This window comes from Dicentrarchus labrax, unplaced genomic scaffold (genome assembly GCF_905237075.1).
Source record: "Dicentrarchus labrax unplaced genomic scaffold, dlabrax2021, whole genome shotgun sequence".
Classification (NCBI taxonomy): Eukaryota; Metazoa; Chordata; class Actinopteri; family Moronidae; genus Dicentrarchus; species Dicentrarchus labrax.
In genome coordinates this window covers 3,052,647-3,070,544 of record NW_026136724.1, presented here as the reverse complement: position 1 = coordinate 3,070,544, position 17,898 = coordinate 3,052,647, and the positions used below count along the sequence as shown (strand labels likewise).

Sequence of the window (17,898 nt, the reverse complement as noted above, 5' to 3'; positions counted from 1 at the left end):
GGGGCCCTCAGGACCGGACCGCGGCCGTTCTGGTCTCAAACTGCAGTCTGTGGACACTGTGAACCGAGCTGATCTCTGTGGCCGACTTGTTGCATTGTAATGAAGGCCTGCTTCTGCACTGCCTGTGCTGAGATGGAGAAAAAGTGCCCTCTGTAATGAGCAGGTTTCAGTTGTATTAGGCTGTAAAATAGTCCACTTCTCATATCATTAATAATACTAATAGTAAGATAGTAAGGATATCTTTATTTAGAGTTTTCTTCTTTTCTTTATTGTTACACACCAGTCTACCAAGGCACGTTCTTTGTATGTCAAAATCTACCTAATAAACCTGACTCTGAATAACTAATAATAGTAAACTGCATGTTCTTTGCGGGCACACATGCAACAATCTCAAGATGTTAGCTTTCAGCCATATTGCTTGGTCTTCATCAGATGGTCCTGTTGCCATATAATTTCATCCTCCAGCACTTTTAGGACTTTTTGTATGTGTTTCCTTAAAACATTAAGCATTAAAATGTAGCATTATTGACCCTGGAACTTTTTGAAAGTGGACAAAACGGTCCCAACTCAAGGCCCACTTACTAGCCTTTTCCAGACAGCTTTCATTTAGAGCTGGATAGAATCTAATAGCACATATTTAAAATATAATCTGGGCTGATTGTAGTTAGTCGGTCAACAGGCAACTGTTTTGGCAATCAACAGGGTTAGGTTGTAACTGATTACATGTATTCGGGATTCTAAAAAATAAGTAACTACAAGCAGCCCAGATTATAATTGAAAAATGTGCCAGTTACATTGGTAAGGATTGCTTGGTAAAATTTTTGATTGTCTTTAAAATATGGCAGTTTCAGAATTATGAACTTTGTTTCAGTTGTCTGAAAGGTGCATCTGGTCTCACATTCGGGGTTTCTTCCACCAAAAAAGGACATCACTTCCACTTCAAAAATGTGTCCATTTCTTTAGTACAACTAATGATTACAATATATTTGAAGTAATCCAAAATTATTCAGATTGGATTACACTGGTTTTTATAATCCGATAGATTACGTCACAAATTGAAAAAATTGCCAATTTTGTGGGAAAAGTAATATGAGTAGTAGTGTAACTAATCACTTTGGTAGGTAATAAGTACATGAGTAATAAATGAAATTTTTGGAGTAACTAGCCCGACACTGGAGATCAGTGGAGGGGGCAGACTGTAGGTGCAGCAGTTGCACTTTGACCCATTTTATATGACCCCTTCCTTCCTGTATCCTGTGATCAGACATACAAAGACTGTTTAGGGCTGCAGCTTATAGCAAAATTGGCTTGTTGCAATGATCATTGTTGCAGCAGTTTCATTATCACTGAAAAAACAACACAAATCCTGATGATGTGACATTAGTTGGGTTTTCTTACATCTGGAGAACAAGATTTGTAGGTCAGGCAATCATTGCAGCACTACAGCACTGTTATGTTCCTGTACCTGACCTGTACAGCCTATCTTTGGGCTTAACCTTCACTAAGTGCTGACTTAGTGCGGCTGTTTAGTCCATCGGTTCCCAACCTGGGGATCAGGGCCTTTCTAGGGGGTCCCAAAATAAACCTGACTGGTCACCAAATGGTTAAAGCCTCTAGAAAGGAAGAAAACTAAATCTGTGGAACAAAATTAAGATGTTTTCTGACTTTTCTCTTTCTTGTGAAATACTGGACACTTTGAACTCCTCAGGAATGAGCCCTTAACCTGTACGTAACCTCTGATCACAAGCAGACATAAATAAAAAGAACGGTCATAGAGCTAAGCCTGAAAAGAAAAGAGTTAATTTGACATGCAGGCAACAATAAAAACAGCAACAAGCACATTTTAAGAACATCAACATTTATTTCACATGATATAAAACAGATGGGGTATGAACTTTTTGCATATTGACCCTAATAATATTAATAATAACCTCTTATAGTTATAATATTCGCTCTTTTTTTCAGTGTGTACATAAATTAAGCTATCTTGTTTTATTTGATTTATTTTTATTTTTTTACAGTTTATACATCTCTTTTAAATGTCTTTTATATCCTGGAGCTCCAAAGTCCTACTTATTGCTTCGTACGTGTGCTATTCTCCGATTCATCACCACCTACAGGACAGAGTCAAACGCAAAATGTCTCATCCGTGTCGCATCCTCAGCCTCTTTACTGTATAGCCTCTAAGTAATGTAAACCAAATAAAAAGGGACAAAAAGCAGACGGGAAAATCCAAAACGCTCACATACTGTGTCATCAGGAGATTCAGACAGTCTGCTCCACATAAATAATCACAACTCCTGCAAAATACTTGTCCCAAAAAAAAGGAGAGAAAACAGCAGCATGAAGTGGCACCTTGTTGAAGTAAAAATCTGCTTTATGTTCATATATATACTTTTTATATATTTATTTATATATATATATATACTATATATCCAATGAAGGACAATCTGTTATGTTGCAGGTGCAAAAGATGTGAAAATAGAGCAATAAAGGAGCCTCCGGTCTGAACACAAAGAATCAAAATCAAGAGCATTGGCGGTCACTTTGGGGTTAAAGTAAAGCACTGCATGTGTGTCGAGTTTTGGTGCTCAGCCCATCAGGTGCTCCTATATACAGCTGTACACTCGCCTCCAGCAACAGCTAATACCCCCTCCTCCAGATCAGTAGAATATTCTAATAATTATCATGTTAAAGATGACTGTAATACTTAGTAAGGTATCAAAAGGTCTGTATATTGGTGTGTGTGTATATTTGGCAACACGTTTCTATGGAGCTAAATTATACCCCCAAAACAAGTTGTACATACGGTCAAGATTGTGAAATGGTTTGATTTGATATATTTATACCACCAAAATATGAACTACAGCAACAACAACAAAAGAAGAAGAGAAGAGAAGATACATGAGACCTAATTAGGGTCTGTGGTTCGCTAGCTGACCCAAGGATGGGGAAGACAGAACAGGACAGAGTTCCTTTCCATCTATTCACCCTGACTGGATAAATTGATAAATACAGTTTTTGACAGCAAGCTAATCAAAGTCTATGTTGTGATCAGCATTTTATGGCAGGGGGGTCCCACCCCAGTTAACTTCTGCTGTCCGATATTCTATTTTTATGAATAAAATCCGGAATTGTATGCGTTTCTTCTCAAAACGTCTACACTCCCGCCGGCTGCTGCGCTGCGATTTGACATAATCCCATGCATTGTTCATCAACGATGTCACAACGTGGGAAAGTTGGTTGAAGTAAACGGCGGCCTTAGCAAAACTAACACACATGCATGATTACGCATCGTTACTCACTACGCCTTCAGTAACACAGGCATACGTCTGTTTCAGTGCATATGCCCCCCACCCCCTGCTCGGGCCTTGAAATTATTGCCCCCTCTTGTTCAGATCTAGCTACGTCGCTAGCTATTTAACTAATCTGCATCAATCTAGTTACAGCTGTTAATGTTAGTAAAATGCTAGCTAACTAGATAGCTAATGATTGATGTGAATTAGCTAGCTAACATAAGATGTGACTTCCACTTTTATCTTTCAACCATCTTCAAAATGCAGCTGTCTTTCCAACATAGATTAGCCTACTACAGAGCGTATCTAAGTAAAGGAGAAAGTTGACCGAGGTTCTGACCGAGACTTGCTCAACTGTTACTGGAGCACATAGCAAAAAGGGGCGGGGCTTAGAAAGGCTCAATTCTGACTGCAAATACACACCAAAGACAGGGAGGTGGTGGTATGGAGTCAGGACATGAGCTCTACCCTCCATGCTGAGCCTGAATGCATCCTGTGCTCCATCCTAACTATGCTGCTCTGTGGCCCACAGATCACACTGGTTGTACTGGGCAGCCACCAGTTGTTCATTTGTGTGAATGTGGAGCTTGGTGTTCCTTCCAAACATCATCTGTGTTCAGGAAACCAACCCTCTGTAAAGATTAAAAACTCTACTGGATACACAGCTAATAAAAACTCTAAAAACACTTTTAAAAAGCTCTGCCTTTCTGAAAAGACACAAAACAGACACACAGACACCAGCCCTACAACAGACTATCATGTAGGTCAAGTAGTTTGAAAAAATCTTTTGACTCTTGTGCTAGACACTCCTTGGTCTACCACTTCCTCTTCACTTATAGACCTTGTGTGGCTGCGTGTTACTGCACAGCCGGAGAGGAAAAGGGTTTGTTGTCATTCTAACAAGAAAGTAATTCATCTTATATATAGGGGTGTAAGAGAATATACACAGTATCGCGATATTCTGTTTTGTGATATTATATGGATTATCTGTTGCATTCTGTAGCAGTGTTGTTCTGGTTGCATAAAAAAAGTTAACTTTTTTTAAAACTCAGATTTTATGCATATTGTGGTGTGTCTTTTTTATCAGTAACTCCAGGATTTGACAGGCTTTTTTTGGGATTGTTCCGGCCTAAAATGCCTCATTTATCAGCTTTATATATATATATATATCGCAATATATTGAATCATAACCCCTTATTGTGATTTTTATGACTTATATGGTGACAGATTTTACAACTCTCAAGACTAAAGACAACTAAACCATTTCACAATGTTATTTTTATGCAGAAATGTTTTGGGACAAATGTGACTCCATAGAGTTGGTGTTTTGCTCAGGGACATATCAGTATGGACAGATCTAACAGGAGCTAAAGGTCTGTCTCTGTGTCTGGATGTGTTGGCAGTCCGTCTGTGCTCTCAGCAGGGCTGCTGTCCTCTCAGTCTCCTCGCGGGCATGTAACAGTAGTATCAAAGTTGTAAACGCAGGAAGCCGTGGAGCATGCTCGGTGCAGGCTTGGCTACATTTGGGCTTTTTATGGGACGCCGGTGTGCATGTGTAGGTCGGCGTCGCTCACGTGTCGCTGCTCACCAAGGTGAACGTCTGCGCTGCAGGGAGGAGGAGGAGGAGAGAGGGAGGGTGGAAATAAAGAGTCACTCAGAGATTCCACAGGGATGAGAAATAGTTACACTGGTATTTTTTTACTTTCACTTTGTACCTCACCCAGATATTGAACAAACAAAAAACTATTTCCAAAACCTTTCCTTCAGGCGTAGTGCATGTTTGGCACTTACCTATGTGTTAAGCTGAGATTTAAAGAGGCACTTCTGTTCTGCTTACTAAATAATTTAATAGCAAAATACAACACAATTATAAAGCCTGATGGGTGATCTCTTCTAGACCACAGGTTCCCTACTTGGGGGTCCTCACCCCCACTAGGGGTCACCAAAACTTCATGGTGGGTCGTGAGGCCTTATTGATTTTAAGGGCTGTAGGCCCTCAGCATTTCCTTCATTTCTGTGAAGAAGACTAAATGAAACTGTTAATTTTAAAGTTTAGATTATTACTTAAGATATAAACAGGGCACATTGAAGACCTGGACAACAAGCTATATTCACAGAGCCTTCACTCTCTGATAAACAGCCTTCCTGCATTAGAAAAGTTCAACAACCAAAGAGCTGATAGTACGATTGATCAAATAAAATAAAAATACATAATACACAGAGAGAAAAGTTGCTAAGATATCAGAAAAAGTCATCTTTGATCAATATTCAGAGGAAATAATCTGCTCAAATCTTTATCTCTGGTTTTACACAAACATCCAGCAGTTATTGTGTTCCCTGTTTGGGTTCATTGTACAGTTTGTCAGTTCTTCTCTACTGTTATTGTTATTATTTAATATAATATGAAATATCCATACAATATGTCAGTTAGTCAGGGGTGGTCAGTTTACTTAATTATAGAAAAGGGCTTGCGTAAGGAAAAAGAAGGGAACAACTGATCTAGGCCAGTGAGAAAGCTGATGGTGCCCACTGGAAATTGACCCGATGGTACAAGATGATGGTGGATGGCACTAAAATTCCAGACCAATCTAATAAACCTTGTTCTGCTAATACAAACTGTTGAAACACGTGCAGCTTTGAATATATATAGCAAAGGTACAGCTTGCTCAGTTCTAGTCTCACAGTTCCATTTACATTTCTGCCTCAAATCTTTGCCTGTGTGTGTCAGGGTTCAGCAACCATTACTATTTAAAGAGCCAGTTGGGCCAAATAACAATACTAATAATAATAATCTGACTGGAGCCGCAAACATATTTGAGCCTTATAATATTGGCTATTAAGTCTAAATTAGCCTATCAACATTGCTAATAGGTGTAAACAAGGACACTTCTTCGCTTCAGGATTATAATATCATGTTTTGTTGATATAAAATTATAGAACTAGAGCAATTAAGAAAGCTTTTGACATTTTGGTTTTATTTGCGTTCTCATGACCCATAAATATTTTTTCACTTTTGTCATTTTTGGGAGGTTTTCAATATCATTTGAGGTTTAAGTGAGAATGGCCTTCTGATGGGTGACTCAGACTCAGCTGTCAGACCTTTCAGCCTGGACACCCGGCAGCCTTTGTCCGTTACGTGGCCAGTTCAGTTTCCACACACATTTTAGTCAATGAAAACATTTATTTTATTTGTGTATAGGCTACACATTTTTACAATTGGAGAATTTAAGAATTACTTTAGGATTACAACAATGATAGAATTAAAAAGGTAAAAAAGTTATTCATTTCCAAAAATTTCTCTTGTCAAAGCCACAGGGAGCCACTGGAGAGGGGCCAAAGAGCCACATGCAGCTCCGGAGCCGCAGGTTGCAGACCCCTGGTGTACGTGAATGACTCTACACTCCTGCTGACTAAACTAAACTAGAGTTTGGTCATCAAATACGTTCTCTAAGACTATTATGTGTTAACAACAGAAAGCACACTTCAGTTTGAGCTCAAGCTTGAATTCAAGGTCCTTAAATCTCTCTTTATTATTAAGGCTATACACAGTAACCACTGAATGTCTGCTCCCAGATTCAATTTTTAAAAAAGGTTGCAGTTTCATTATTCAGCCACTGGAGGGTGCTGCCTGCTTGGCTCTGCAGACACACTTGTTCTGTCAGACACAGTAGATGTTTTGTTTTTACATACAGAGCTGACATTTATCTGTCTGTGGAAAAGTTGGTGCATATAATCTTAAGTTTATTATCATGTTTCCTATGTTTGTTTTTCTTTGCTTTCCAGTCTTGAAGTTTTTATTATTCCAAAAAATAACTGCTCACAAATATCACAGAAGATACATTCCTTTAAATGAACTCTGCATTCCTCAGAGACAGACATTCTAAAAAAATGTCTGACTGACTGAAGTGTCATTTAAACATGGAAAGGCTGAGATGATTGAGTTGAATCCGTCTGATTTGTCTAAAGTGAACTTCACACACGTGTGTGATGTTAAACTGCAGCCTCGGGAGCAGCCGCTGCGTGTGGGTGAACAAAGAGAATAGGGGAATTCTCCCTGCAGGCAAGCAGCAGGGATTTACCTCCTCAAACTTCAGTCAGCTTTGTTCATGATGTGAAAGGGGGAAGACACACACACAAAGACTATGATTGATGCTGCTGCCCACAAAGAGGCATCACAATTAGCAGGAGAGCTCAATGAATAGTTTAACATTTGGGGAAACATTCACTTTCTTTCTGAGCATGAGATGAGAAGATGATCTCAGTCTCATGTCTGTGTGCTCAGTGCAGAGCTATAGTGAGGATGTGGTTAGCCTAGCTTAGCATCAAGACTGGAAGCAGGGGGAGAAGGAGTGGGGAGTATTTCTTCACTGAAAGAAGAGCAAAGAACGACACTGAAAGCTTTTATTGATAGAAAATAGATCTTTTCACTCTTCTGCCGACTGACTTCAGTGAATGTTTGGCTACGTTATATGGTTCACTGATCTGACTGGTTGAAGTTCGCCCCTGAAACATCTCTCTATCATGGGTTCATACCAATTATTGAGTATTTTTGAAAGTGCTTACCCTTTCCCATTCTGTGTAAAAAAAAACATCGGACACTGTCAGGTTAAGCTAGCTCGGCTCTGTTCAAAGTTCAAAATGACACCTCTATAGGTCACAGAAGGAGTTCCATTGTATCTTTCATCTGGAAAATCTCCTATAAGGCTGGATTTTACTTCAGTCATTGAACTTTTTTCATGTTTAGTTCGAAGCAGCGTGTGTCCCACTCCGCTAGGGATACAATTCTGGAGAGGCAATCCCTGAAAATACGTCAGTTACTGTATTTTCTTTTATATATGTACTTATTTTTATGATCCTTGGGCTAAAGCAGTCAGATTTAAGGGCAATGAGTCTAAAAATGCTGGTATCAAGCCTATTCACTGATATGTGCAGGGCTGTAGACAGAAATACTGAGGTTTCACATAAAGTTTTGACTAGCTACCAACCAAACTCTGTACGAATAAAAAAATAAAAAGTCAAATTATGGACTGGTGGAGAATACCAAATTTGTTTCATATTTTGCCTAAAACTTTGTGAAATTCAGTCTAAAAAATTGTCTTACCACCTCAACGTGTAATCGGAAAAGGTAAACTCTTCCCCCATTCACAGACATATTCATTCACAGAAGGCCTCAATGACACACTCAGATGCTACATCTCTGAAGGTCACATGTGCAGCAGTGATGGATTCACTTACCAGCCAGCATGTTGTTGTTGTTGTTGCTATGTTTCATGTCTTCTGCCGTCAGCTGCTTAGAAGAATCCAGGCTCCTCTCCAGCCGCTCCTCCCTGGTGGTTTGCCGCGTCACGTCTGCTTCCTCCTCCCTCGGCTCCGGGCTCGGTGTGGCAGGCTCGGGAGTCTGGAAGCTGCAATCGGCAGAGGCAGAACAGCTCACACTCTGACTTATAATCAAGAAGATAGCACTACTGACAGGACAATAAAGAGAACGGGTATCATCTGTTTTCATTGTATCCTCGAGATGTCTTTGTTCCACACACTTAAAGGGAGATGCTACAGGCGAATAGGGTAAACATTTTAACTAATAGATATCACCATTAAACTTCCCCAGTTGATTACTTACATTGAGACAATCGTTTTTTCTATTATATCTTATTAACAATGCGCTATTTTGCAGACATTTCATAAATCGGAACATTGGATAAAGCCAGGTTCAAAATCCTTGTTTCATTGTGTTGAGTCTTTATAGAGGATCTCTTTCTATCACCCCATAAATCAGAAAATAGAGTCAGTCTTATGACAAACATATGAACAAAGCCCTCTGTAAAAAGTTTCAGAATACTGCTAACTGGAAGGTTTGGTGTATGTAAGTGCTGCTGTAGGGGAGATTTGTGTGAGAAATCAGTCTATAAAGATATGTATTGTAGAACTACACAACATGTTAATAGGGTCAGCATTTAACTAATAGATATCAGCATGGGATTTTGTTGATTACTTACATTAAGTTCTCTGAAGTTGTACCTTTAAATATGCGACTGAGGCATTATGTAATGCTAACTTTGGTGAAATCTACAGATGCAAACAGACACTGCAGTAAAATGAACAGCTAAATGTGGATTTTGGGTGTGTTATTGCCGTACGTTGTGGAAGCCAGTTTTTGGCTGCAGTTTCACTAATGAACATTAGTTTCTAGCTGCAGAAAGATCTTAGGTAGTATCCACACACACACACACACACACCTGTTTTCAGTGGTGGTGTTTGTTGGCGAGCTGGTCAGATCCTGCTCTCTGCTTTCGTCATCCTCAAAAGGCTGAAGGTTTACAATCTCCACATGCTGAGGCTCCGTGCCCAGGTCCAGAATCACCACCCTCTGGCTTTCACACAGCTGAACACACACACACACACACACACACACACACACACACACACACACTTTAGTGATGTGCTGGGAATTACATAGAAAGAGCAGTGATGGTATCAGGAATTAGTTCAGTTCTTTTTATTCAAGATAAACTGTAGGCTCTTCAGTAAGTCCCTCTGGGCTCCATTAACAGTTGAGCAACTCTCGGTCCACTTCCTCCTTCCTACTTAGATATGCTATGTGCTAGGCTAATCTATGCTGAAAAGACAACCAAAATTTGAAGATGGTTAAAAGATAAAGAACTATATAGTCACCTGTTAGGTTAGCTAATGTTAAATACACTGGTCAACTAGCTAGCTGATCTGAATCAATGTTAGTTATCTAGTTTACATCAATCATTAGCTAGCTAGCTTTCTAACATCATAAGCTAACTTAAGATGTTAATGTCGCTAACGCTAGTAACTAACTAGTGAATGTAAAGGAATCAGCAGTTAGCTTTACAGCAGACTGTACAACAGCTCTCAGTAAAGGCAGGGAGGACAACAGATAACAGACAATGGACAATTTCTACCTCCATTTGCACTGTTTACTGTGGCTACTGTGTTATAAGTGAATTTAATTTTAATTTTTAATTTAATTTTAATATAGGTTTAATGTATGTTTAATGTATGTATGTTTCGTATGCTACTGGATACCTGAATTTCCCTCTGGATGAATAAAGTATCTATCTAGCTAAAGTTTTTCTAACATTAACGTGTGAATGTATGTGAATATATGTTGCTTTTATCTTTAAACCATCTTCAAAATGCAGTTGTCTTTTCAACATAGATTAGCCTAGCATATAGCATATCTAAGTACAGGAAAGGAGAAAGTTGACCGAGTTCTGATTTTGCTCAAATGTTATTGCAGAGTAAAAAGGGGCGGGACAATCAAAACTTTTTCATGTCAAGGACTTCACAATATGCACATTTAGACCAAGGACACATGGACCCCCAATTTGAGAGGACCTTGCCCTGAAGAATCCCCTCTGAGTTTGTTTTTAGGTTTCAAGAGATAATAAAGTCTTAATAGTCAATCAACGATCCAATAAAGATCACTATAAAGTACAATAAATCAACATTCAAACCTTATTTCTTCCCATGTTTCAACTTCCAAAAGATTTTAGATAACCACCGAGCAAGTGAATGAGTACATAATAAATACAAATGAATAGGTCACTTTAGAATGAAATGAATGAACAAAACAGAAAGAATCATAATTTAAGAACTGAATAAAACGCTGAGGGTTTCTCTGTCTCTGCTGTGGAATGAGGGCTGCTGTGTACAGTCTAGGGCTCTGTGGAGCTCTGGGGTGGCATCCCACTGGAGAGCAGCCCAGACCCAGCTAGCAATCCTGGCTGAATCCAGGAGATAAACCCCTTAAAGCCAACCTGGCTTCTTCCACGTTCCCACAAATCCTCTGTTATTGTCCCAGATTACACTCGGAGATGCTATGGCCACAATGGCCGATTATCTGCTGCGTGGCAGACACGGCCAGGATTACAGACGCTGAATTTAACAGAGAGAGGGCTGTGTATAGTGTGTGTTAGAATTCCTTTGATTGTCCTCCACCTGCTGCCCCTGCAGCCTCCAGCCCTGCATTGTATCAGTTTATCAGCTAACATCCAGAATCATAATCAGAATTAGATTTATTGCCAAGTAAGTTTTTACACCTACAAGGAATTTGTCTTGGTGCAATGGTGCATACAATATACAAATATACAAATCACACAAAAATCACTTTTAAAAGTACTTTTAAAAGTACTTTTAAAATATAAATAAATAAAGATAAGAAAGATAAGAAAAGAAGTCCATGTGGACAGATTCAATTTGCATCTATCGCCTACCAATTTGTACTTATTTACATTTGTTTGGGATGTTCATGAGCTGCTCATCAGGTTCTTGTAGAGACAATTATGACTACTTTGGCTTAATGACCAATTATATTGACAACGTGGTACATCATCCCACTTCAACCACATAACAGCAGTAGCAACCTAAAAACTGCCCCTAGACATCATTAACATGTTTAATCCCAAGCCACTTACAATTACATTACACCACACTTATTTTTGTAGTGAGGCTCGCTGAATGAGCTGGGTTTTTCAGAAAACACTCTCAACTTAAAGATCCCCTGCAGACATACAGTATACACTAATAGTCTGCTTGGAACAATAATGTGTGTCTGATATGTTTTTTCTGAAAAAAAAAAAAAAAAAAAAAGAATAATTTCCACATTAAAATCCTTACAACTGCATCTCCTCCTTCTACCTCATTATAAATTCCAGAATCTCTGAATATGTAAATGTTGTTCATTTCTAAGGTTTTCCTGCTGGACACAAGATGTCTCCTCCTTCACTGTAAAGTCCATTCTCAGTGGATGTGCACTGGTGGCTTCAGGTTCAATTTATGATGTCACAAACCATGCTGGTAGGGCCCGCCCCTTAAAGTCAGATTTTCAATGAGTGAGTGGAGGGGGGCTTTAAATCATTGAGGAGATTATTCTTTCAGTCAGATCAGAAATTAGTATTATTAAAAAATACAGACTCATCCTTTGATGACACGTCAAGACATTTTTATCTTTCGAGGGAAAGAAAAGCAGGGACTGATTGAATTATAACAAGTCTATACGCCCACCCTGGCTGTGCAGGACTCTGTACAGTACCTCACTGACTATGCTGTTGGTCTCAGCCTGCGGCTCATTCACACTCTGCAGGGTCACGTCCCCGTCCTGCTGTACCTCCTCACACTTGTCGTTTTTCACCTCTTCTTCTCTCTGCACTTCCTGGAGATTGAAATAGAATCATGTAAGGAACAGCTTGCACAGTCGTCATTAGAAATGAGCAGTGCATGTATAAAGGTTATATAACTAGCCCTTTATTTGACTGTAGCTTAAAGGATATATATATATGAGACTAAAACATTAATACAGCAGCAAACAACTATTAGCTATGCGAGCTATGAAGTTAAAATGTTGCGATGATATGCAAGGTAAAATGACTGGTTTTGTCAATGGAGTCTGGTTGGCTGCAGTGCCCATTGTTTTGGTCTGAGATAATGTGCTCTAGGGCGACATCTACCAGCACTGAATGATATAACCTTTAACACATATAGAAAAAACTGAAAATCAGTGAAGGAAAAGTTGTATTACTAGTACTCTGTACATTTACTACTGCTTTTTCAGTGAATAAAAGGTTATATATCACATTGATCTACACATTTCTTTTTAGTATTTTACTTAAAATGTGTATTTGTTTTAAATGAAAATGTAAAATTATAATGTTCTAAGTGGTTGCCAGGACACAGTGAAGGTCACAACTCAGTACACGTGGCTCTGACTGCGATAGATAAGAACTATAAAAATATCCCATGAACCTGTTGTGCAGCTTCTGTGCGAGTCCCAGCAGCCTCGGCGACCATCCTGCTCTGCTCCATGTGAGCCACCTTCAGCTGCTGCAGAGCCGCCTCCAGCTCCACAGGGTCTGCACAGGCCCCCTCTGCCTGGACCCGGCTCTGCACACACGCACACATGTTATCTCAAAGGTTGAAAAAAGTTTTCAAGACCTAAGGAAAAAGTTAGCAGTGTGTGTTGTGTGGGATGGGGTATCACCTGCAGGATAGCAACTTCTTTGTTGAAGGAGGGCGAGCGGGACGGGGTTTCTCTCTTCTTCTCTCGGAGCGACGAGGCCTGCTGGTTTCTCCTCATCCTCTCCAGCTGCTCCTCCACGCTCATCCTCGTTCTGCCCACCTCTCGCTCCCCAAAACCCGTCTGATCCACTGCACTCCTGGGGCGGTCCTGTTCAGGACAACACTCAGCCTTTCATCCAAAGCAAAGGAATCTCAGGAAGTGAGTTTGCTGTGGATACTAAAGCTGTCCTGAATGTCTGACCTTTCCTTCCTTAGCACAATCGTCATGTATGAGCTTTTGACTTTTTAAATCTGTGGGTGAATGTTGACGGTCAGGATGTATGTTGGTGCAGTGTAGGTGTGTAGTGTGGGTGAGTGTAGGCTGCAGCCACGAGGGATAGTTACATCAGATCCTGTGTCCAGGCTTCATCTGTGGTTACAGTCAGCTTATATTTTTAACCTTGATGTGGCAGAATGAGAGATATTTTTTCTTTGACTGAGTCAGCGAGCACAGCCTCGCTGTGGAGAAGGGATGCCATAAACAGAGCCGGCTGCCGGAAGAGGACAGACCCCGCTCCCGGTGTGACAGAGGACAGGTAGAGACACAGCTATACTCCCTCGCCTCATGCCCCAAATACCAGGCTTTTTCCTAATATTGTAAAATACAGCTAGAATCTGAAAACAGACATAGAGAAACTGTCATATATACTTGGGGAAATGACCTAATGTGAGATCATTGCTGCAAAATGTATCAGATCCTGTAATGACCTGAAGACAACCAGTGGAACCTGAGAAACAACTCTCTGTTGATTTCTTTAAATGTATTTATTTATTTAAATTGTTGTTATTGTTATTATTATTTTTGTATATCAGTCAACCTTGTTGGCAGGCCTATAACTATTTAGTTTATTATAACCTGACTAATGATTATCTGTAAATAATTTCATAATTTTGCACACTGATCACATCAACACACACACACACACACACAAACAACATTAACACACGCACACACGCACACACACGCACACACACACACACACACACACACACACACACACACACACACACACACTCATTCATTAAGACTCCATTCCAGGGAGAGCATGACAACCTCCAGCACAACATGTGCGATAAAGAGCGACAGATTAAAGAACCTTTTTGAAAAAGGAATAAGAAAAAGAAGGCGGTATGTTTGACCCAGAACAGAGACAGAGCTTTCTGCTCTGCCATGTGAAAACAGGCAGTGAACCTGAGGGGAAAATGGGAAACTCTTCTGCCAGGCAGCAAACATATGACATGTGCCAAAATGGTTAGTAGAGCGAATACACTGCTTGCTCTGAATGAGACTGTCAGGTAAAGTGAGATGTCATTGTAAATGTATTATTAAAAGATATGTACTTCTTTGTTGGCGGGGCAGATTAAGTATCTACTGAGCTCTGACTCAAAGGAATGTTCACCCACACAAACACAGTGACAACAAAACAGCAATCCTTCGGGCTGATTGTGGCACATTCACTGAGCTGGAATTGGTTCATTTCATCTAAACAAGTGTTTGTGACTGTTGATGCCGAGGGCAAAACCTACTGATCTGGATTCAGGCTTCTTGGTCTTCCTCAGGGTGACGTAGGAGGCGATGGTGGAGGACTCGGGAGGGCTCATGGGAGATTTGGTCCTGGGAGGGACGATGCCAACTGGGCAGGGGGGCGCTGTCGGAGACATGCCAGGAAACGCTTACACATTAGCAAACAAACACGGCAGTCAGGCTAATTGCTCACGTTGTGGCAGGAAATCCAACCGTGCTCCATTTCACTAAAGATGCAAAACATGTGAACAGAATGCTAACAGAAACAGGAGACGTTCAGGGACAGTGTTTGTTGTTTCAGTGCAATTTCAGCAGCACAAATCAACATTATTTCCCCAGTCTTTTACAAATACAAACTTATAATACATTAATGAATTAAGTCTGCTTTTTGACTGACAATTAAAATGTGTATTTAATGTCTGTATTGTTTAATACATTTAACACTACAGTAAATACAGGGGAAGGGATAAACGGAGCCCAAAGGCAGTTAGGATCCAGATGGAGGAATAAGTTGAATAAATAATGCGTAAGTGTGAGAGGTTCAGAATCCTACCAGGTAACACCTGTGAATGAACCTCGCTAGACAGCTGGACTCACACGATCAAGTGAGAATCTATATTTCCAGACTACAAGCTATGTGTTTGTGTCCAGCCACAGTGTTCAGGGCCAATCAGATTGTGACGATGTGAGTAAGAAGTGACTATTTGCTTTAAAATAACAAAGCTGGCTGCTAAAGAGGTTAGCTCAGATGCTGCTAGCATCAGTTCTATCAGAACTGGAGAGTATTTCTACACTGAAAGAAGAGCAAAGAATGGCAAGATGTTTTCCAAGGAGCTAAATCCATGGCTGGGTTTAACCCTTAACATTTGGTTTGAGATTATATCAAAGAATAGCCTTACAGAGCAGAGTAGGTTACTGCGGTGGATTGCACATGAATCAGATTTTACACCTAATACAATAGATGGGAGATTCAGAAGATGGGGCGGGGGACCAACAATATTCTGGGAGCTCTTTAAGAAGAAGAAATTTTAAAGTTTTCAAGATCTAAAGAATCAATTTGGTTTAAAAAAATCAGGATTTATACAGATATTACAGATGAGACATTACATGGAGCAAACTATAAAGAAGTCCAGTTTAGATTAGTGTCTCCAGCCTGCCTAGAGTCGGGGATTATTAAATTATTTATTTTAGCATATGAATCAGATCTGGGCAAGAAATGAATCTCAAAATTATATAAAGAAGTGGAAAATTTAAAAGGTCATAATACAGTATATATAAAAGAAAAGCGGGAGAAGGAGGTGGGAAGGATGTTGTCAAAGGAGGAATGGGAAGAGATCAATGAACGACAATGGAAGACAACATGCTCCCTCTCATGGAGAGAACATGGTTGGCAGAACATAGTGAGATATTTTATTACACCAGCACAACAGAAATCTCAGGATACGAGATGTTGGAGACTATGTGGAGAAAGTAGAGCCAATCATTTTCATATCTTTTGGGAATGCCCCTCTATTATACCTTACTGGCTCGAATTAAAGAAAAGCATTGAGAAAATTTGGAAAGTGGAACTTCCATTTACATTTTTGATTTGTACTTGGGAAAAGGGAACCAGAGAATAACAAATTCAGGGGACAAATATTTATTCAGAGTAATGTTAGTGGCAGGTAAAAAAGCCATCACCAGGATGTGGCTGAAAATGGAGGTACCTAAAATGGAGGATTGGGTCGAAGTAATGCACAACATTTACATGATGGAAAAGTTGACTTTCTCAATTAGACTAGAATCAGATAAATTTAAGAATTTCTGGAATAACTGGGATGATTGTGTTTGGTTCTTGCTACAGATGTTCAATGTTCATAAGATTGTGTTCGGCATTATCCTTCACCAGGTGAGAAAGGTCTTTACAAGAGGGGAAAGAAAATGTGGATTGAAATGAAAAATGTACTCATTTCTAGTCTACTGAATTTTGTGTTTAATTGTGAATTTTTGTCTATTTATGTTTTTGATCCCTGGTGTGAAGTATCTGTATTCTCTGTGTACATGGAAAACATATGTGTGAGATGTTAAATGCTAATGGGAGAATGCTGATTGGAACCAATAAAAAAAGTTAATTAAGAAAAAAAAGAAAAGATGTTTTCCATGGAAATGTTATTGTGATATATTGAAAATTCCTTTTTTAAATTTAATTTTAGGAAAACTTGTATAAACAACACAAGACCATATGAATAAAATATGAATTGACAAAAAATGATAGTGTTTTTGAGAATTGATACACAAAACTAAACAAAGCAAAACAAAATATCACAATACAATATTTTCTTACAACTGGAACATCCAACAGTGACAGCTCTATGTTGACTGAATCGAGGGGTACCTTTTGAGGCTGCAGCATCTTTACTCTCAGCAGAGGTCTCTGTCTTGTCCTTGTCCTCCCCATTAGCCTCGTCCACTTCCTCCTTCACTGTGGTCAGCTCAGGCTCACTCTTATACAGTCGGTAGTCCGGAGCTTGCTGCAAGGGAGAGGGGAGAGATCGCTCAGGGTCAGAATACACACCGTACAGCAGTCAGGCACACACACATCCACACATATGTACGGGTACGTACGTTTAGAAAAAGTTGTGCAGTACTTCTTTCTATGTGCCTTTTTTTTTAAGTAAACCTCCAAACACTGTTCACTTGGATGATTTCTAATTGCTGTTTCTGGGTGAAAACTTGTATCGTCAACTTTTCAGGATCAACAAAAATGAGGAGTCAGGCCTTCATGAGAAATGAGTTTGAGGAATTATTGGTGTTTGGCAGGTTAGGACCGCTGTAAGGGAAAATATTTTTGACAAACAAGTCATAATATTAGAAGATAAAGTTATAGTTTTACATGGAAAAGTTATTATATTTTGTGATTAAGTTAAGAAAAACTGCAGGAAAAAAAATTATTGCATTGATTAAAAATACATTAATATGAGAAAAAACTCATAGGAAAGGTTGTAATATTTGAAG

General features: G+C 39.5%; 1 protein-coding gene across 1 annotated transcript in view; it reads right to left on the bottom strand.

Moving 5' to 3' along the window:
- Positions 1–1,841: 1,841 nt before the first annotated feature.
- The window catches only part of LOC127358539 (pleckstrin homology domain-containing family A member 5-like), a 223,648-nt gene continuing 207,591 nt past the window's right edge, over positions 1,842–17,898 (bottom strand). Inside the window, 8 exon segments of the mRNA XM_051391668.1 lie at positions 1,842–4,901; positions 8,532–8,701; positions 9,533–9,678; positions 12,358–12,477; positions 13,068–13,205; positions 13,303–13,488; positions 14,907–15,028; positions 17,279–17,414. Coding sequence (XP_051247628.1) covers positions 4,867–4,901; positions 8,532–8,701; positions 9,533–9,678; positions 12,358–12,477; positions 13,068–13,205; positions 13,303–13,488; positions 14,907–15,028; positions 17,279–17,414 — 1,053 coding nt within the window. The 3' untranslated portion in view covers positions 1,842–4,866.